At 38.0% G+C, this 23,026-nt stretch overlaps 1 protein-coding gene across 3 annotated transcripts in view; it reads right to left on the minus strand.

Annotated features, from left to right (window-relative positions):
* Nucleotides 1–356: 356 nt before the first annotated feature.
* Nucleotides 357–23,026, minus strand: part of LOC117170749 (F-BAR domain only protein 2) — a 201,048-nt gene continuing 178,378 nt past the window's right edge. For all 3 annotated transcript variants that reach the window (XM_033357783.1, XM_033357782.1, XM_033357781.1), the window contains 3 exons: nt 18,469–18,685; nt 15,944–16,292; nt 357–775 (listed from right to left, as the gene is read on the minus strand). In XM_033357783.1, the coding sequence (XP_033213674.1) occupies nt 705–775; nt 15,944–16,292; nt 18,469–18,685 (637 nt within the window). In that variant the 3' untranslated portion in view covers nt 357–704. The remainder of the gene's footprint in view (nt 776–15,943; nt 16,293–18,468; nt 18,686–23,026) is intronic.

Consider the following 23,026-nt stretch of genomic DNA (forward strand, 5'->3'; position numbering starts at 1 on the left):
TTGCTCTCTACTATTTTCACTATATTTTAAATGTACATTGACCAATTTTTAAGTCTTTTTTAAACTTTTTAAGTGAATACTGACGATTTTTTCAATTTCAGCTTAAAATATTTCTGAAATCTTTAGAAGATTTCATAAACGTTTCACAAACATTTATTTGTTGTTTTATTTATGCAAGCTATTGATTTAGATTAACGTTTATCCAAGATTTTTAAACGTAAATCTACCTTAGGTCATAGTTTGAACGCATGTATCATTTTTTTTACTCTTTTTGATATCTAAATTCCTTCTGGTATTATAAACTAAAAAGCTAACAAAAGAAAAAAATCCGAATATAAATTCAAATACAGAAGAGCTTTGAAGCAATAAAAAAATGAAAATGTATATTTAATTTTCATCGATTTACAAGAAATATCTAACAGTTTTCATATTCATCTTACATTTTCCTAAAAACTAAGAACACATTATCATAATATTACTTCTATCAGTCAACTATATATTATATGCTTGAACGTCAAACGATATTGACTTAAGGCTTCTGGATGCGAAACGTTATCTACTTTATTTCACTGGACATGTTCATCGTTCTAAATGATTCTAATTTATTTAAAATCAGTCTCTTTGGTTTCTAACAGTTTCCCAGGCACCATAATACCTTGCGTCAATCATCAAACATTTTCTTCGTAGGCACACACTACATTTTATTAATCAACATGAACAGGAGTTTCAGCATACCGTGTACGTGGATCGATATCACCCTCACATATGTATTTTCCTGAAAAAAATTGAAATATTAGTCATATTTAATATTGGAAGTGTAACTGAATGTGCATCAGGTTTTAAAAATGATAAACTTAGAGTAAAAGTATAATCCAAAATTATACCGAAAATATCCATATTCATGGTCATCAAGAATACAAAAAATGGATTTTCAATTGGTGGATTTAAGTTGCAGACAAAGAGACATGTTACAATGTTGTTTTGCATTCAAAACTGTAAAAAGTATTCGCAAGTGCTTCAGAATTTGCAACAATGGAGCCCAACGAACCGACTGTTAAAAACAAATGACGGCCATATTGCTTCCGTCTAAACAAAGAGTTTTAGCGAAAAGTTGTTATTGTGTTGGTGTGGGCAAAAATTGTAGTATTCTTTCCAGCATCCTGGTGTAATTATTTTAATTTAAAATTATTTCCCTCATTTTTTCTCATTCTAAAAACTGGTGTCAAACTTTAAAAAACAGCATGCTTTAGGATTTAGTGTTGCAAATAATCTTACAAAACATCAGTAAACATCACTGATCGATAAGTGACAAGTTTTACATAATTACAAATGATTACAAATGATACTTAAGTATGTGAAGTAAAGGAAATTAAAGGTCCATGTTTTGGATACAATTTTACATGGAACCCCAATAATGACGCAAAAAATGAACATAAGGACGAAATGAAATGCAAAAATGATTAAATATAGAAAAAAATTTACCAAAATATTAGCTTCTAATATAGCAAATAAACGGTTACCACCCAAGAATGGATCCGTAAGGTAGATTAAAATTTATGCGTTCTGATTATCTGATGATAAAGTATACAACAAAAAATTATTGTCTTAACATTCCTGTTTGAAGTTATTACATTAAAAAAATTTGTAGTGGAAGTAGTGTTTGCATAGTCGTTTTATTAAAGGATTTGTTTGCCTTTATTTTGCCTTTCAGTGGGAGCTCGCAGTGAGGTTTCTCGGCGGCGTCCAGGTCGCGTCCGCAAAATTAAACGTTTAATGGTCAAACATAAAATCAACGCCGCACTCGGAGAGCAACTCATCCACGAAGCGAATCTGGCCGCACATTATTGGGCCAGTACCACGCCATCGGACCCGGGCCGCGCATTGATAGTCCCCGTCACCTGCAATTTGCCACCGGATAGGCTTGCTTTACGCCAGCAGGCCCAAAATTCTCGTATCGCTGCTTCGCCGGATTTCCGCGATTACCAGTCGGTCTATTCAGAGATCTTCGATTTCTTGCCTGATCGTGAACGGGATTTGCTCTCTTGGCACATACAGGAATTAACCATCCGTGAAGGAAGTTCAAGCCCCGAATCGCGGAGTAACGCACTCGGACCTGTAAGTAGTAATACGCAGCGACCCAGGGACGGCTTGTCCTCCGTTCAGAGTCCCTCCGCCGCGGAAACTATTGAGGAGATTGACTCCATTCTCCGTCTGTTCGAAAAACAGTACCCAGGATAGGAAATATTATAACACACACTTAGGTTCCGAAAACGGTATTCCGCTCCAAGACTGTGAAACAAGCCAAATTAACAATGTAAATCCTATAATGTAGAAGCCATGATCGATCGAAATTCTATGGTTAAGCTATTATGTTTAAAGTCAATGTGGTGATAAAAGGTGTGATAGTAAAAGTCTCATAATATACGAATGTTGAACGATCGGATGACTGTATAGCGACCTGTACGCCGGATCTCAATTTTATATTTGTTGATTATAATACATTCCATTTGTTTTTTCCTTTACTCCATATGTTTTACGAATAAAGGCTTATAATCTTATATCAAGTATCCTCCTTGCCTACACCTGACCCATCTTGAGTCTAGAATAAGTTATAATCTTAAAAAATAAAAAAATAAAAATAACATAATAATAAAATAAAAGAGAAATACAAGATAAGATGTCTCTACACCGTACGCCTTCGGGAAGGCGATCGGCGGGCGATCCTCGAGACCTATCCTCCGGCCGCAGACCGGAGCGACGGCTTGATGACGCCCGGCGAACTCTTAATGAGAAAACCCCCGCTGGAAGTCCTACTTGTCCGGTGAGGGGCGAAGTTTATTACATGGCGCTCAACGTAAGTGAACCTACTCGAGATGGAGCGCAGGCTACGCAAAGCACAGGGAACTTCTCAGACCTAGTAGACATGCTTAGGCAGGGAATTAATGAGTTGCGTAGAATGAACGACGCTTCGAAACCTCCGAAAGTAGATATTCAGATACCGCGATTTAGCGACAAACGCGAAAACCCGCATGAATTCTTACACGATTTAGAAGAGTACTTCGAAATTAAAAATATTCCACCCAAGTATGAGTTCACAATAGTAAAAAGCAGCCTTAAGGGCCGAGCACGCACTTGGTTTAATGCAAACACAATGGAATGGGATAGTTATGACGAATTCAAAACAGACTTGCTAAAACAGTTTTACTCAGATGAAATAAGGCTTGAAAAGGAAAACACGTGGCGGAACAGAAAGTGCGAAAATAACGGGATTTTGTCATATTTCTACGAGCAGGTGACACAAGCGCAATATTTTACCCCACCGCTCTCGGAATATGCACGGAATCACGTAATTATCAGGCAACTACCTGTTAAAATTCAACTCGCGATCGGCTCAACAGATCTAGGGAATACACAACAATTGATAAAAACACTCACGTGGATAGAGGGCATTAGAAAAAACCCAACAAAATCGGAAGCTGACAAGTATCAGGGAGAATCATGGCGCGCGTATAGAAATAACTATAACTGGCGACAAAATCACGTGGATGGCCAAAACAAGCAATACTCGGGCGAATTCAAGCGAATGGGGGATGAAATCAAAGTACAAGGAGAAAAGAATCCGCGTACGAGAATGGGGGATAGAGAAAGCTCATGGCGAAAAAACCGATAATAGAGACCCTAAAATAAACGCGTCCCGTTACTAAAATAAACCGGTAAACTTTGGATATGAACAAAGGCGCGATACTAGAAATTATGGACGAAATGAAAAACGGGAAATTAACGCATTCACACTCAATGACGCCCAAGGGGACGATGAGGTAGAAGAAATCGAGCCAGATGATCATGAAAAAGTAGAACGGGTCAAGAAACGGAAATAAAAACAATAGCGACCATCAGGGCAGAACTCTCATTCGACATAGATAATACACCAAAGCAAACACCCACAAGCATACAAATAAAACATAAGGCACCGGTAATTAAAACGTCAATGGAAAACACGCAAACATGGGCAATGTTAGACACCGGGGCCGAAATCAGCTGCATTTCGGAACGATACTACCAATCACTGCAAGGAAATACACCAACACTGCCGGTATCCAACATCTCTGTAACAGGCGCGCTAGATAGAAAACAAATACATATTAAAAAACAAATCCTAACAAACTTAACAATCGGTAACATTAACGTCGACGCAATACTACTCGTAATACCGGCCCTCTCACATCACATAATTTTAGGCGCAGACTGGCTACACGAGAATAAAGTTGTGATTAACTTAAATAAAAAAAAATATTTTTCGGGGAGAAAGAAATAAAAAGGGAACTAATATCCTTTCATCAACCAGACGAAAACAATAAAATCATTTCTTCGGTATAATCGGAACTGAAAGAAAGCGAATTCCAGATCCAGGCAAAGGCACTCATCGATAAAAAACAAAACTTAACAACAGAACAAAAAAGCAAATTACTAAAAGTCGTAGCAAAAAATAAAAACGTGTTCTCAGAAAAACCAGGGTGTACTTCGGTATACGAGCATTCCATCGTCCTGACCTCAGACAAATACATAATCAGACGAAATTATCCAGTCCCAATCTCTAAATTAGACGCGATTCGGAAAGCACTAGAAGAAATGTTAGAACTCGGAATAATTGAATCATCAACAAGCCCATATTGCAACCCGTTGCGGATCGTGGACAAAAAAGACGGGAAGGTAAGGCCATGCATGGACGCGCGTTTTATAAACAAATATATCGACCCAGAGCACGAAGGGCCCATACCGATAGACGATTTAATTCGAAACCATCACGACAAAACAGTTTTCACGACGACCGACATGACTTTAGGGTATTATCAGATCCCCCTAGAGAAAGAATCCAGAAAATACACGGCATTTGTTTTCGACGGTAAAGCATATCAGTTCACACGAGTACCATTTGGACTCAAAACTGCTGGCAATGCTTTCGTGAGAGCAATGGATAAGGCAGTACAAGCTCACACTACGCCTTACGCAACAACGTACGTAGACGACACATTGATAGCATCAAAAACGTTTGACGAACACATGCAACACTTAGACGACTACCTACAGAAAATGGAAGCAGCAGGGTTCACGATTAATTTCAAAAAATGTAACTTTTGCGAGCCGGAAATAGATTATCTTGGTTTTAAAATCTCAGGAGAAGGAGTAAAACCGAATCCGGAGAGAATACAAGTGATTCAAGAAATTCCATCACCAAAAAGCCGAAAAGAGTTACAGAGCGCGTTAGGCTTTTTCGGATATCATAGAAAATTCAGCAAAGAACACGCGAAATTCGTAAATGAATTCAGGGACATCCTTAGCGCAAAAAACAAATTTAAATGGACGGAAAAACATAAAGAAACTTTCAAAAGACTAAAAAACAATTTTTGCGAAACGGTAACACTGGCACACTACTCAATTGATCGACCATTCCACCTCCAAACAGATGCGAGCAGACAGGGGATCAGCGCGATTTTGTTCCAATTAGATAACGACGGTAACAAAAAAATCATCGCCATGATCATTCGATGCCTGAACGCGCACGAGCTGAATTATACGGTAACCGAATTAGAGCTGCTAGCGATCGTCTTCACAGTATTAAAATTGAGCAAATTTCTACTAAATAACCGGTTGAATATTATCACAGAACATCAAGCGCTAACCTTCTGCCTAAAAACTCCATTCCACAATTCTAGACTTGCACGATGGTCCATGATACTGTCCGAATACGATTTTAACATCGTACACTGCAGGGGAAAAGACAACCTCCCGGCTGACTACCTTAGCCGTGTTTTTTACTCCTCGGAGAATAAAAGCCGTGATCAAACGTTCAGTATAGCAGTCCTGTGTAACCAAATCTTGAACCAAGAAGAGCATAATATCGTAGCAGCCATTCGCGGAAAGAAAAGTGATGATTTAACATCATTTCTTAAAAATATTAAAGAAGAACAACGCAAAGATAACGAAATAAGACTGCTAATCGAGCAGTCCGATAACAAAACAATGCGAACAGATTTTAAAATATACAACGACCTCCTCTTTTTCCGCGGAAAACATGACGAAAACTGGCGAATAGTGATCCCTCGCCAAAACGCGAAGAGTATCGCGGAGATAATTCACGAGACCTTAGGTCATGCAGGAGTATTCAAGACAATCCAGTTTACACGCAAACACTGTTTTTGGAAAGGAATCAGATGAGACGTTAAAAACGCAGTAAAATCATGCGACACTTGCCAACGAACAAAATCGTTAAATCTCACAATGGAGGGTGAATTTAAACTCATCATTCCCGATAAGCCGAACATGCTAGTATCATTAGACTTCTATGGGCCATTACCACAGTCTAGGGGCGGCGCGAAATACATTTTTGTAGAAAAAGACGTATTCTCAAAACTCGTAACTTTATACCCCATCAAAAAGGAGAACACAAAAACATGCTTAAACAAGCTTATCAGCCACTACTTCGTGCAAATCGGTAAACCAGAAACAGTAATGACGGACCACGGTACATAGTTCACATCACCGGTGTGGACCAAAACATTAGCTGAACACGGAGTGAAAACAAGATTTTCAAGCATTCGGCACCCACAATCGAACCCGGTAGAGAGGACAATGCGCGAACTAGGACGGTATTTTAGGGTATATTGCGCAGAAAAACACACGTCATGGGCAACTTTTATACAGTAGATTCAAAACTACCTAAACACAACTACTAACGAAAGCACAGGTTATATACCGTACGAGTTGCATTTTGGCAAACGGACAACTAATAAAATACGCGACATGATCGACTTCCCACAACTTCAAATGCAGCCTAGGGAACTACAAATCAGAAAAGCGAAAGAAAACATGATCAAAGCAGCTGGAAATCGTAGTAAGCAACAGAAAAAGACATCAAGCATCACGCTGAAAATAAGCGATCTCGTGTTACTAAAAATCCCGCGATTATCTAGTGCCATCAACAAAAAAATTGACAAATTCTTCCACATCTACTACGGGCTATTCAAGGTAAACAAAATAATAAACTATAATGCCGTTCAACTAACTGACCCAGAAAATAATGACAAAGTAAAAGGGACGTTTAACAGATGCGATCTGCGAAAGTATGTGGCAAAAGACTAAAACTCCTAGCCGTTTTTTGAGGGATTCGTAGGATGAGTTTGCAAAAGCGGTTTTAACGAAAACGTCTAAGTTGTAATTTCGGGATTCCTGTGCAAATAAAACATTGAACAGAAATCCCGAGGGGGATTCGTGTAACATGCCATTTAGTTTCGAAACGACACAAATAATGTTAGTCACTAATATTAAAATAAAACAGGCCCGAGCGCGCGGCAGTACAGGCAGGCAGCACTCAACGTGGCAAGCGAGCCCCACTGCGCCGAGTGCACGAACCACGTGAGAGAGCGTCACCAATCGTAGCCACCGCCAGACCCCACTAAGGTAAGCAGCCCCTCCTCCGCGCAACTGAAAGTAGGAACAACGCAATATAAAGCCGTGCAGAACCCGAGAACGACTGATCCGCCAGCTTGTCTGGCGTGCTATCCTCCAGACCTTTGGAGTGCAGCTAACCAGAGATCTCCCAGCTTGTCTGGAACGTTTGGTCTTCTCGGGGCAGCTACCCTGCAATCTTCCAGCCCGACTGGAACAGCTGGTTCCCACGGCGAAAGCAAAGTTCGGCATAATCCAGGTCCACTGGGTAAGCCATTCTTGCCGTCGGAATCAACCTCTTTGTTTTTTTTTTATTTACCTGCCCGTTGGGCATTTGCTTCTTCGTCACCTCCACAAGTGAGTACTTGCTTTCATTTTTGTTTTTTAATGTTTTGATTGTTTATCTGCTCACTTCTCCTGAACGACTCTTCGCGTCGCGTCACGGAAAAGGGTTCGACTTGTAGTGGAAGTAGTGTTTGCATAGTCGTTTTATTAAAGGATTTGTTTGCCATTATTTTGCCTTTCAGTGGGAGCTCGCAGTGAGGTTTCTCGGCGGCATCCAGGTCGCGTCCGCAAAATTAAACGTTTAATGGTCAAACATAAAATCAACGCCGCATTCGGAGAGAAACTCATCCACGAGGCGAATCTGGCCGCACATTATTGGGGCAGTACCACGCCATCGGACCCGGGCCGCGCATTGATAGTCCCCGTCACCTGCAATTTGCCACCGGATAGGCTTGCTTTACGCCAGCAGGCCCAAAATTCTCGGATCGCTGCTTCGCCGGATTTCTGCGATTACCAGTCGGTCTATTCAGAGATCTTCGCATTTTTGCCTGATCGTGAACGGGATTTGCTCTCCTGGCACATACAGGAATTAACCATCCGTGAAGGAAGTTCAAGCCCCGAATCGCGGAGTAACGCACTCGGACCTGTAAGTAGTAATACGCAGCGACCCAGGGACGGCTTGTCCTCCGTTCAGAGTCCCTCCGCCGCGGAAACACTGTGAAACAAGCCAAATTAACAATGTAAATTCTATAATGTAGAAGCCGTGATCGATCGAAATTCTATGGTTAAGATATTATGTTTAAAGTCAATGTGGTGATAAAAGGTGTGATAGTAAAAGTTTCATAATATACGAATGTTGAACGATCGGATGACTGTATAGCGACCTTTACGCCTGATCTCAATTTTATATTTGTTGATTATAATACATTCCATTTGTTTCTTCCTTTACTCCATATGTTTTAAGAATAAAGGCTTATAATCTTATATCAAGTATCGTCCTTGCCTACACCTGACCCATCTCGAGTCTAGAATAAGTTGTAACCTTAAAAAATAAAAAAATAACATAATAATAAAATAAAAGAGAAATACAAGATAAGATGTCTCTACACCGTACGCCTTCGGGAAGGCGATCGGCGGGCGATCCTCGAGACCTATCCTCCGGCCGCAGACCGGAGCGACGGCTTGATGACGCTCGGCGAACTCTTAACGAGAAAACCCCCGCTGGAAGTCCTACTTGTCCGGTGAGGGGCGAAGTTTATTACAATACCTTTCTATAATTATCACTTGTCAACACTCATTTCACTGTCATTAAAAGCACCAGTTTTTATGTCCTTGTCGAATCATCGTTCGACATGAACCATAGTGATCAACGATCCGTCGCGGTTCACAAATTCTCGAAAAGCAATTTTTATGTTGAAAAAAACGCCAGATTAAGTGTAGATTACGAACAGACAAATTCAAAATGTTGATCGTTTTTTACTTTGATTATTCACTTTCTCATAATTTGAATAATCCCCACTCAATTTTATAAACAATTACACAATGAGAAGCTTGAGTGATTTCTATGGAAAAAATGTGTAACAGACAATTTATATCAAGTCTACTTAAGAAAATTAAATATTTGCTGAAGTATTTGCTTCAATATACTGAAAGAAGTTCATAAATAGACAAATTATTATTTTTCTTATTTAGAGTCTTATGCAGCTTTATTGGGCACCAAGCAACAAAATTTTACATTATAGAGATTTTATATCAAGTTGAAGTGAAGTCTTTCGTATTTCCTTGGCCCTGAAATGACAGGATTGTTTATTTCTACTCTGGAGGGGCCCCTATCGCCAACGGGAGTAGGCAAGTTATTTATATCCGAAGACGTTCATTGTCTGCCCCGGCCTTGTATCATTGAGGGAGCTGTAAGCAACTTTTTCAGCTGTGCATGTGTATAAAAACGCAGTTCTATTTTAAATCAATAAATAGTATCAATAATGATACAGATAAATACCCCCGACTCTGAGTTTAGTAACTGCGATGTAATAAATCCCAGAACTGCTGACCCACAAAGTTTTTCAGTTTAAGCAGCGAGAGCGGCTATGATTCTTATTTGAAGTGAAAGGCGCAGTACGCGGATAGACACATGTGGAGAAAATGCGCAATATTATGAGTTACAATTGGAAACGATTTAGACGACTCTCATTTGAGCAGTCTGATTGGTTGCTTTACTCAACTTTTACTGGACAAAAATATTAATTCCAAAAAATAGATATTTTTTTAAAATTCAAGTACATTTCTTGCAGGAATTGAATTTTTCAAAAGTTAATGCTCTAAACAAAATTTGACAACGACGAGAACTCATCCCGCTCGGGTCCTTATTGTATTTCGCAACTGAATTTAGAATGTATTAAGTTTAATTTAATTTTATATTTAACACAATTTTGGTCATATCACTGCTTTAATTGCATATTAATTTTTTCAATGTATTTTTGATTCCTATATGCGTATCTTATAATTGCATGGAAATATTTACGTTTTCACAGTATTATTATAAAATCACTGTCGACGTTCTCTATAACTGAAGTACATTAGTTATACATAATTTTGCATTTTTCAAACCCATTTTCGAAACTATAGTCAGTCACACGCTTCGGTCAAATTCGTGTATTTTCATTGTGGATAACGGCTCAGTAGGCAAAAAGTGGAGGATGATTTTCCACAATTTTACGATGTCGCGAAGATCCTCCTTAACTTTGATGGAAATGAAATTTTTTTTGGTAGAACAGAGGTCATATATGATCTCTGCTCCTGCATAGTAACTTCAATCGAACATTTAGATCAAATATTGAATCAAATTAATTTTTTTTTTAACTTTAATTTTATTTTTAGCTTAAAATACTTTTTCTTCATCAAGGATTAATATTTTCCTCAAAAATGAGTTACAACATTTTTATCCAGCTGCGTGTACGTCATATACGACTCCTAGTCGTATATTTTTATAAAACTTTAGACGGTTTATCAGGATACCAAACAAAAAAGTTTTTTGCTATAGGCGTTTTGCATGTACCAAAAAACTGGTTTCGACCATCCCTAAAGCCCATTTTAAGCCCTCCGTACCCTTAGCTTTCGCGAACTAAAATAAAAGATGAACGCCCCTACTTGAATAGTAAAAAGAGCAGGATTTTAACAAGCTAACAACTTCACTGGAGAAGGCAAGAACTGGTAGAGAAATTTAAAAAAATTTAACATTAATTCATTCACTGAATTTATTAAGGAAAAGGAAAATTTGCATTATTTTGTCAAAATTTCAAGTTAATAAATGTGACGTGCGCCAAGGAAAGGGGACTATCTCGGAAATCATCAATATTAAAGTTTTTACACCTTCTGATAGGTTTTTTACTTACTCTTTTTGATGAAACGGTAGAAAAAAAAGTTTCCGAGCGTTATTATTGTTCAAAACTCAGTTGTTAGGAACCCCGTAAATTGCGCTTTCTTCGGTCTGACTAATATCTTGTGAAACACCTCCCATTTACATCATCACGCCTTACCTATATTACCCGCCCGAAGATGAGTACTGCACTCCACATTTAAAAGCGTGAGAGTGTAGTTGTGAGTGGAGATGGAAGTTTTTATGAGCCTTCCCTCTCTCTTAGAACTCTCGTCTGCTGGCTTCCTTTCCATCGCTCGTCTTGTAAAATCCTAGCTTTCCAATTTAGACCTCTTTCCTCGGCGTACGTCACATAAATGAAACGACTTATTTTAGCCACTATAACCTAAAAATTTGAAGGCAAGTCTGTTACATCGTGATCACAAATATTTACACGATTTGCAAAATTAACATATCATTTAATGGGTTCGCCTTATATTATCACAAAAACGCTGTATCCTATGCCAAATACAGGCTGTTCCAGAATCAAGTGTCGGGACTTATATAACTGTATGAAAATCAAAAGTACAATACAACACAAGGCCAGAAAGTTGAATTTCCTGGCCGTGTGTTGTTACTATTTTTCTTCATCCCCACTCGAAAGTACATGCAATAATTAATGATAATAAATAAATAAAACGTTTTCGGGTGCTAGCTCGCGCTCATCTATATCCATCGTTTCCCTTTCGGGCCGGGTAGCCGTAGCGCGCCCTCCCGGTCAACTTGCGTAACGTGACGCAGCCTCTACTTGCTTCATTATGCAAGGATGCGAGGAATTTGCTCGTCTGAAATTTGCAAAGACGAGGCGTAAGCCGAGGCTTTGCTGGCGGGGGCGAGCATCAAATAGCACAAGGAAAATAAATACATTCGGTCAGACGTCGGTGTCTAAATGGTTTAGTGTAATTTTTTATTTCAGCCGATTTCAACCGATATTACACTGGCTAGAAACGTGCTGGATACGCTAACACAATATATACAACATATACCACGAGTTAGTACTTAGGCGAGCCGCACAAAATGTCGCAGCCAATCAGAGTGCGCGATTCAGCTGGCAAGCCGTAAAATATCCTCTTCCCGGAGAGAAATAAGGCCGGGAACTATGTACTTTCGGGTACGAGATGAAGAAAAAAATAAATAAATCGAACATTCCTTTTCCAAAAATCAGTTGAAGTTTTAATTTTTGAGTTCTGAAATATTTAGTCTGGACTAATCAGAAGCGTGGTATAAATAGACGTGCGTCTGTGAGCGGGAGTCCTACGTCGTGTTTTGAAGCAAGCGGTGGAGTGTAGTTAACTACGCGAGAACAGCGGTCACTACTCTGAGTTGGACTCCCGCTCATAGACGCACTATTGTTTATACCGCACGCCTGATTGGTAAAGCTTAAATATTTTATATTTTTAAAACTAAAACTACTCCAGTATTTGTTCCACTCTTCCATATTACCATATCTCGTCCTCCAGATTCCTTTTTGCGATCTACTTTCCCGCTTTCTCTGCAAATATTTTGCTATTCCCTCTACTGTTATTCATTTATATTTCTCATGATACTATGCTTCTCTTATATTATTTTCTATTACTTGGTTAAAACTTATTCATTTCTGTGTATCTATCTTCACTCCCCTTCCATGCATTTCCTTAACCTATTCCTTTCACCATTCACACATTTTCAACTTCCTTTCTCTTTCAATTATTCTATTAATCTGTCCTCCTACATTTTCTCTTTCTTTAAGTATGATTTCACTATACTTCTTCTCTACGTTACTGCTTGCTTTTATTTTTTCCTTATCTTCAGGGGCCACACAATTCTCATTCTTCTCTTGCAATCTTTGCATAACTTTTCTCCCTATGTCCCATACTTTTTTCATTATTATGTCTGCTCTTTTAACTCTTCATTCGAAATAATTCTGCATATTCACATTTTTCGTGGATAAAAATCTTAGTTAAGGTGGAATAAGACAACATTTTATCAACCAAAATGATTATTTTGTTTAATATTTTAAGCGAAATCTGCTTCCTTCAGTCACGTAGCACGACACGATCTTGTTTGATATTTTGAAATGAAATCTTTTTGCCTGACGGACATTTGTCATCTGCTCTTTTCAGATCAAATTTGGTTTGATTGAACGCCACGTCAAGAGAAGAAAAATGTTTCTTTTTGAATGCCCTACAAAATTAGCATCAGGGAGCGTTCACATATGAAGCCACGCTTTATTTCAAGCCCCCCCCCCCCCCCCCCCCCCCCCCCCCCCCCCCCCCCCCCCCTCGTACCCCTTGTCACGCTCAGTCACGAATTAATGAGACCCCCACCTATAATATTATGCTATGTTCTTTAGACCCCCCGCCTTTCACATTTTTTAAAATAATTATAAAATACTTTTCGGAATCTTCTCAAATATCGGAATCAAACGTTACATGAACATAATCAAAAATACAAACCAGATTATTAACACTTTTTTATTCTTCTTAAAGAACATACGAAACAGCTAGGATATATATGAACTTAATACTTTTTAGGTTGTCGAGAAGCTTGACAAGAAACTCCCCTGTCCCTCGGTGCGTGACATCATCAGTGAATGCTCCATAAGTACTTTTTGAATTTTCGCGGAAAATCTAACATTCTAATTTTTTTAATAAAAAATCACGAAAAATCAAAAATTCTATTTTACGGCCAACTATGCAACATGCGACAAATGATGATCCTACATAAATTATGCACTAAAAAATATCTATAAAATTTGATATCGGCCAATTTTTGATCGGGTTAATTTTGGAATACAAACGACATATACTATGCAAAATTTGACTGCTCTTCCAAAAATAGCAACCAATTTGTCATCAATAGTTTTCTGACACCTGCAGAGAAGGAAACATTTTTTTTATTTTGTAAATATACATATAGAAGGGTATATCTTTTTGTTCCTTGTGTATCAGCCATAACGCACAGCAGTTAATAATGATGAACCTGAAACTAACCTACTTTAATGCAAACAACATACCATAAACCGCAAGCCCATAAACTCCAAGCCTAAAAAATCTTAACTTATCTTAAAAATCTTAAGCACACAAATCCCAAGCCTACAAATCCTGATTTCACAAAATATCTCAATCATATATATCACATATCTCAAGTCTGCAAAACCACAGCCCGTAAACCACAAGCTCACTTATTCTAAGTTCACAAAATCAAAACACACAAAACCCAAACCTACAAACTCCAGGGCCTATATATTCGAAGCCCAATTCGAAGCGAGTTAGTTTTCTCAAAACAATATTCTGTCTATTACAACGGCAAAATATAAAAATAGATTGGGATTTTAGTGGGTATAAAATGAAGGGTCACTTTCTTATAAATGAAGCTTGGAATTGAGAGTCCCTCACAAGGGATGTGAGCCTCGCATGACAACATATTGTACATAAAACATTTCCGCTATGTTCGAAAAAAGAGTAAATAAATATCTTTTTCCTTTCGAACAAAGTATTCTATATCAACAGTAACACAAAAAAAAGACACAAAAAAGTTGCCTTGGGGTTTTAGACTTGGAGTATTAGGTTTTGTGGGCTCAGAATTTGTGGTGTTGGATATTGTGGGATTGAGCTTCGAATATGTAGGCCCTGGAGTTTGTATGTTTCAGATTTATGAGTTTTTATTTTGTGGGCTTAGAAAGAGAGAGTTTGGGTTTTCCGGGTTTCGGTAATGTGGGCTTGGATAATGCGGGGTTGGGTTTTGTGAACTTTGATTTTATCTGCTTGGGGTTCGTGGGCTTGGGATTTGTGGGCTTGTGATATTTAGGTTTGGGATATATGGGGTTGGGGTTTGTGAGCTTGCGGTTTTGTAGTATGTTTTTTGCATTAAAAAAGTTTAGTTAAAGTTTAGTCATTATTAATTGCTGTGCATTATGGCTGATACATAAGGAATAAAAAGTTAAAACCTTCTATATTTATATTTACAAAATAAAAAAAAATCGTCTCTGCAGGTGTACCTAAAAAGAGGACAGTCTTTTGAGCAATCAAACAAAACTTCATTCGAGTCGATGAAGATTTGTGGCGGCTAGCAAATTTTGTCCACTTTCCCTGACTGTGCGGCGTGACGTCACAGAGGAGGTAACTCACCACCACCAATCCTCCCCAGAATAAAAAATAAAAACTATTAGGATTTCAATAAATATGCGTTTTTTAACAATAATAAAGAACAAAAACAACATTGATCAAGGTAATTAGGTTGTAAACGATTACCGCTGTCTATTTTCTAGTTATAGCAATCCTTTTTGGCTTGAATGATAAGACATGTTCGTTCAAAGATCTACAAAATTCGTGTGACCTGTACATATTTTAATAACATTAATTTTTTTAGAAGATATAAAATAAAATCGATGTTTAGTGCATATAGATGATTATTTAAACACTTGAAAGACAAGGGACAACCTTTACCAATATCCGTTCGATCTAAAACTTTACTGAAAGTCTTTTTTCATCAAATGGAATCAATCTAGTGGGTAACGTGAAAAATTTCAGAACTTCAAAATAAGGGCTATTCTAGACTTCAGTCGTCTGTACGAATTTCCAATACAAATTTGCACATGCTTGGAACACTTACTTTGTTTAATTTAAAAAATCCAATGTTCGAAGAGTGTCAAAAACTTAATGCCAATTTTTTAAAAAATACTGCACACCTCTCCCTTTTAATAAAAGAAAAGAATATATCATGAGTCGTAAACAAATTATGCATTCGGGTCACCCTAATGTGATTAACAAAATTAACCTAACATTTGTACAATAAAATACGTCAAAAGTTACTAACCTGAAACAAATCTGCGTTTGACCAAACTTAACCTATATCCTGAACCCACAAGTTCAAATTCAATTCCAGACAAAGTGGTACCTTCACAATTAAATTGTGTATGTATTGTTCCTTGGGAACCTGGCCCATGTTCCAGATCAATTCTTGCTTTTAATGATCCAACGCCGTTTCCTTCACTATGCTGTGACAATTCTGTGAACTTCCAAACTAAGCGTTTTGTATCCGGTAACCACTGCGCATGAGGTTTACTTTGTTGGCTTTTGAAACCACCAACGATTGGAACTGCTACGTGGAGATTCAGCAAAGGACTGGGTGACGCCATAGCTCGACTGTTATATTTATAGTCAATCTGAAGACAAAAAAGTCATATGCATATCAAAATTATACGCTAAGAGTAAGTTAGAAGTACTAAGAAATTTAAAAAGTTGTTTGGTTGCTAAACCGATTTCCTAGAAGTTAATTTACAAAAAATATTAGGCTGTTTCAGCATCTCTGACATAACAAAAAATCACAAAAAAGGATACATTTCTTTTTATCTTAAGGCCAAAAAAGGCGACAATGCTATTTAAATTCTTTTGATCCTGCCTAAATGACGTTGAAATTTCAGAAGCTCGTAAAAAATTCTCTTTTTTGCTATTTTTTTCAATTACAGTGCTTTCCCCAAATATCTAAATTTGAAGTGTGTAATATATGATAAGGGTATTGGATATTATTATTACTATTTAAAAGTAACCAGGGGCATCTAAGTCCCATAGAACTGAGGTTATCCAATGTAACCTATTGTACTGTACCCTTAGATAAAACTTACATTCTTACCATGTATGGACATGTAAACAGTTTTCTTTGCTAGGATAAATTTATCACTGTGTGAATTTAATCACACAAACGATGAACGGCGACTGCATTCGACTTTTTAGAAGTACCATGGATTTGCCTGGATTTTTGGCCAGGGGAGCAAAAAACTGCAGAAAACAACCTGCCGAGTTTGGCCGGTTTTTCGACAGTCGAGTTTAAAGGCATAAATTCGGCCTCAAACATGGAATGCACACAATTATTTTCGGCGTCAAAGCTCCCACTCAACATTAGTTAGAACGCAGGAAATGCAGAACCTGCACTGTAATTCAACTGAAATGAACATTGTGAAAACCGTGACCGCGGTACTTTGGCAGTCAACGTGTGGTATTTCAGCGTATTCTAGTAGAAACTATTTCACCTTTATAATACATCGTAAGGATACATGGAGCATTGTATTTATATGGGATTGTGAATTTACAAATAACAGCGGATTTATAATTTTTCTCTGTGATTTGAAATGATGGAATGTAGAAGTGTTTAATAGATAAAAACATGACATGCAGTAATGTTATGGACAGTGACGGAAATGCATTTCAGGCCTGATTGATAAATCGGGAAAAGCTCGAAGTGACGATCCGCCTGGATAGCAACATCCCAATAAAGATGTTATCTTCGTTTTCTAGAACATGCAATGGAATATACATATAGGAAAGCATTCATTCTCTTAAAAGTCATAGGTTCATGACAAGTGGTTGTCGTATAATGCCCGCAATTATATATCTAAACGATATTTAATGATTTTACATTTCAAATTGCGAGTCACTTATAATCATGTTCAGAAAGTTTCTTTACCAATTAATGGACAATTTACGCTCCTGTTGTCAATTTAAAAGTAGTGTATTTTTTCAGTGGCGCTCGTTTTTTTAAGCAAGTCTCGTTCATTCATGCAGACTCTTGTAAATTGACTATGCATTATATGGGTCAATTAGTTTCCAACATAGTACGATGTAAAATAACACAGAATTTTTTACAGTGTGGTCGTACGTCGTAGATGGTAACTCATCCGAGCGCTATGTGCGCTCGCAATTGCTTTATATCTGGACTTTTCCGCAGCAAGATTCACCGCGCAGCTAATGCAAAAGATGAGTATTGGTTAATTTAACTTGAAATTTATTTTTATATGTGCAGGACTGTCTCGGAGACTATAAGTAAGCGTGCTGTTGGCAGGTGAGTCTTTGAAAAAGACCTCAGAGAATGCTAAAAAAACTAACTTTGCAATCTTATCTCGCCATGCCGCCGTTCATGCCTACTATCGTTACATTTCTCCGGTTCTAAAAATGAATTTTTGCACTCGAAATACTCATTTCATCAGAACAAGAGTAGCTCTTCAGAAATTCTATCAAACGCAGGGTTATGCAAAACTCCGGACATTCCATAAATGATGTCTTTTTCATTCTAATTGTAACCAACCGGAGAAAAAATATACATGGAGCCAGTGCCAACACACACACACACACACACACACACACACACACACACACACACACACACACACACACACACACACACACACACACACACACACACACACACACACACACACACACACACACACACACACACACACACACACACACACAATCATCAGTCGAGTTCTCAACTCTTCGGAAAGACCAAACTAACGGCAAGCTAGACATTTAGTAAATAAATTAAAACAAATTTTTACGTACCTTTAGGTCAGTATGGTTAGGTTCACATTTCCAATAAGACACCACTTGGAACGGACAAGAAGTAGCTCCCTCTCTAATTCTGACCTGATATTTCAAAATATCCACATTGAAATAAGATGCTGAAGGACTATGCTCGGCTTGTTTTCGTAATAATGCAGTTAAGGCACTCATGTTGAATTCAAATAGCATACTTTCAACACTTGCCTGCGTTATATCCCTACAATATATCGAAAAAGTAGTCAATAACACAGGCCGAAAAAATTTGACAAAAGCCAGAAAGCAGACCAAACATTTCCGAAGGGTTTTGATGCTCTGGATCCGAATCAGAACTCAAAATCGCTCCTGTACGTAAGGTTTTCAAGATATCCGAACCATAAAGTGCAAAAACCGCGTTCTTTAGCTGTTTTTGAGGTTATGTAACTGTACAACAAAAATTTCTACCACGAAGCTAATATGGAATTTGAAAGTACTAATCTTCCCCTTTCAAAACTACATAGATTTATTAGGATATTTTTATTTTTTACCAAAATATTGTAATTTGAAATTTTTTATTTTAGAGTTTTAACCCATTAACGCTGCGGTGTTCAGATTTATACAACCCATTCTCTATTGCTGACGGTACGATATTTTTTCTTCAAAATATTATCTCAGGGGTTTTCGAGGGTGCCCTTTCTATTGCCGGTGTCAGTTTTTTGTTATAACCCCTAGAAGATCCAATAAGGCGGCCACAATTTAGGGCTTTAAAAAAGAACAAAGGATCACGCACAAAATATCAACGAAAAAGTGTACAGTCGTTTGGAACCAAACTTTGAACATTGATAAAACATTAAAAAATATGGAACCCGTGTCTTTTCATTTCTAGGGAAGCCGTTTCCTAGGGGTAGAAACCACCCCTAACAAGCCACAAGCATGCTAACCCACCTGACTCTGGGAAGAATAAGTTTAGTCTCATATTTTTCTTGGAATAATAAAGTTCCATGCCACAAGTGGGTTAACCCTCCTACCTGCTAATCCGCCTAAACCCAGAAATCACCCCTACCAAATCATAAGCAGGCTAACGCACCTAACCCTGGGAGCAGCGATAAATTAATAAGTCATTTGATATCATTACAATACACAATCCCACTGTCAATTGAAAAGTATTTGATAAACTTTTCTTCTCTATTTCTGTAAACAGTTACTCTAGTTCCAGGTAACAATAGTTTCCTCTTTTTGAGCCTTGAAGCGCAAAGATCAGCTTTATCTTTTGAAAGATCCAGGTCACGTATAAAATCCTCTAATCCGTCTTGGTAAAAAAATTTAGGACTTTCATCATCTGATTCTTCCCAAGAAGAATCTTCAGTTGCATTAGGATCGTCAGCATCTATTGATTCGTGAGTTGATCGGTCACTTTTGTTTTCAGAGTGATTTCTAATACCATTCTTGGCTGGTGTAACACTTTTTACATCAGGGTAAACGATCTTCTCCAAATACTTTTTAGAAAAACCTCCTGTGTTGCATAAGCAAAAGTAACAATCAGTATCATGATCGTTGGGGTCACGCCCAATAGGTGGTTGAATAACAGTCTGCGTTTTGGTACTTTTATCTTCTTAATTTGACAAATTTAATCTACAAGCATGACAAATTGAGGTTTTATCAATATGCGAAGTTTGGTTCCAAACGACTGCACGCTTTTTTGTTGGTATTTTGTGCGGGATCCTTTGTTCTTTTTTAAAGCCCTAAATTGTGGCCGCCATGTTGGATCTTCTAGGGGTTATAACAAAAAAACTGACACCGGCATTAGAAAGGGCACCCTCGAAAACCCCTGAGATAATATTTTGAAGAAAAAATATCGTACCGTCAGCAATAGAGAATGCGTTGTATAAATTTGAACACCTCAGCGTTAATGGGTTAAAACGCTAAAATAAAAAATTCCAAATCACAATATTTTGGTGAAAAATAAAGATATCCTGATAAATCCAAGTAGGTTTGAAAGGGGAGATCAGTACTTTCAAATTCCATATTAGCTTTTGTGGTAGACATTTTTCTTTTTCGGTTACATAACCTTAAAAACAGCTAAAAAACGCGTGTTTTGCACTTTAATGTTTAATGCTAAGTCTGGTCTCTGGCTTTAAAATTTGTCGGCCTGTGTAATTTTTAAACTATGTTTAAAGAGTAAAATAAGAAAGTGGCAGTGTAAAAAAATTAACTAGGAACATTCAAGAAAAAACCTGGATCTACTGAATTTAAGTGTCGGACTACGAGTAACAACAGTTTCTTGTTTACATGGCAAGAGTAACTCACGCGAAAGGAAGGCCCCAAGATACTCAAATAGCACTAAAACTATCTGAAGCTGATTTGGAGTGATTGAAATTATTGATCTTTAATGACGCACAAATATTATTAGCGAACAATAAAAAAGTCAAATAATTTTTTATGAAAGAAAATCAATGTCAGTTTTTCCAAACGATTTTTTCATCAATTCAAAATTGTTAAAAACGCGTCCTCATTTTACAAGTTATACATATCTATATCAGTGGTGATTAAATGTGGAAAACATAGACATTAAGAAAAAGAATAAATGTAACAGATATAACTTTCCAAAGAATGTGATTCAAGATTCGTTGGAATAACGCATGATATATATTTTTTACTCCAAAACTTCATTTATATATAATAATTGGATTATGAAACCCAAACAGAGTATAAATACTTAAGAATTATATTTACAAAGTCAAATAGGTAGCAGAAATGTGATTGTGTTCTCTCTTGTAATCTTTACAGTTTTGAGGCTACAATATTATAGCGAAATGCATTAACACCTTTCAAATAAAAATTGTTCATTTCTAAACTCTCAAAACTTAAGACCTAAGGCCACCAGAAAAAATCATCTTTATCACTAATTGGGTCTATAATCATAAAAAATTAATAACAATTTAAATTCTCAAACCGAAGACGATCCAGAAAAAGCCTCGTACAGCCTAAGAACACGGAGCGGCATAAGGACTACCGCCGTTTGCATTTTTCCCGAAAGTGTTTTAACATATTGCTGACACCCCTAATACTGAAGTCAAGTCCGAGTGTTTCAGCAGCCTCCACCGCTGCTTTGTACAGAAACGCTCCTTTGCCCACTTGTGATTCCTAAACATTTTAAGAAGAGGGTCTCTTCCATTTACAACTCTATGTGCTGTACCCAGAATAATCCTGTTGTGAAGACATTCAAGAGTCAATATTCCGCGACCCCCTTGACGGCGTGAGATGTACAGTCGCGGAACGGAAGACTAAAGATGCATGCTTTTGTACATGTGCATGACCTTCCTTGTCCCGATATCAAGAGATCTGAGCTCGTTCTTCGTCCATGAAACTATTCCAAATGAATAGAGTAGTACCGGGACAGCAAGCATGTTCGTTGCAGATACTCTGTTCCTCGCCGACAGTTCGGAAGACCAAATCTGTCGGATGAGACGTTTGTATCTGCTTCGGAGAGTATCCTTTATAGATGTCACATCCTGAATGCGGCTCTGTGGCACGCCCAGGTATGCATAAGTCTCTCCAGCGCAAAGGTGTCGTATGGCGCTTCTGTCAACGAGCTCAGGATCATCAGGAATTCCATTAAATTTTCCTCGCTTCAAATAAACCTTGGCGCATTTGTCTAACCCAAAATCCATTCCAATTTCCTTAGTATATCGTTCGACAATCCCCAGAGCTAGATGCAGTTGCTCTCTGTTTTTAGCATAGATCTTAAGATCGTCCATGTAAAATACATGAGTGAACTTGTACTTTCGATCTGCAGGTTTGCCGCACAAGTACCCGACGGAATGGCGAAGTGTTAGAGATAGTGGCAATAATGTAAGGCAAAAGAGGAGTGGGCTCATGGTGTCGCTCTGAAAGACACCTCTCTGAAAGGTGACCTTGTTAGTTGTCACACGATATTTTCCAGATGAGATAGTAAATCTGGTTTTCCAAAGCGGCATCAATCTCTCTATGCACCCAACTATTTGCGGATGAACCTTCAAGATTTCCAAAAGACAGATGATATGTCTATGGGATGTCGAATCGAAAGCTTTCCGATAATCAATCCAGGCCATCGATAGGTCACGCTGGTAGAATGATGCATCTTTGCAGACACATCTATCGATAAGCTGGTTCTCCCGACATCCGGCTACGCCTTTCTTTGAGCCTCGTTGTTCATACATTTCTTGCCACACAGGTTCAATTGTCCGAACAATCCTATCATTTAGGATAGCTGTGAATATCTTAGAAAGCGTGTTCAGACAAGTTATTGGCCTGTAATTCTTCGGGTCAGCTAAGTTGCCTATTTTCGGCAGAAGTGTTATGCGCCCTTCCACCAACCACTCTGGAATCGGCTCTTCCGACTTGAAATGTGAGGTGAAAATACGGGCCAAATGCTGATGGGTTGAAGAAAACTTCTTCCACCAGAAGGTTTTGATACAATCTGGTGCCGGTGCGGAATATCTCTTCATCCCTCTTAATACTTTTTCCACCTCCTCGGTAGTGATGGGTGGGCATTCTTTATCAGGTGTTATGAGGGCAACACATAACTCCTTGAAGCTATTTA

The sequence above is a fragment of the Belonocnema kinseyi genome, chromosome 4 (assembly GCF_010883055.1).
Source record: "Belonocnema kinseyi isolate 2016_QV_RU_SX_M_011 chromosome 4, B_treatae_v1, whole genome shotgun sequence".
Classification (NCBI taxonomy): domain Eukaryota; kingdom Metazoa; phylum Arthropoda; class Insecta; order Hymenoptera; family Cynipidae; genus Belonocnema; species Belonocnema kinseyi.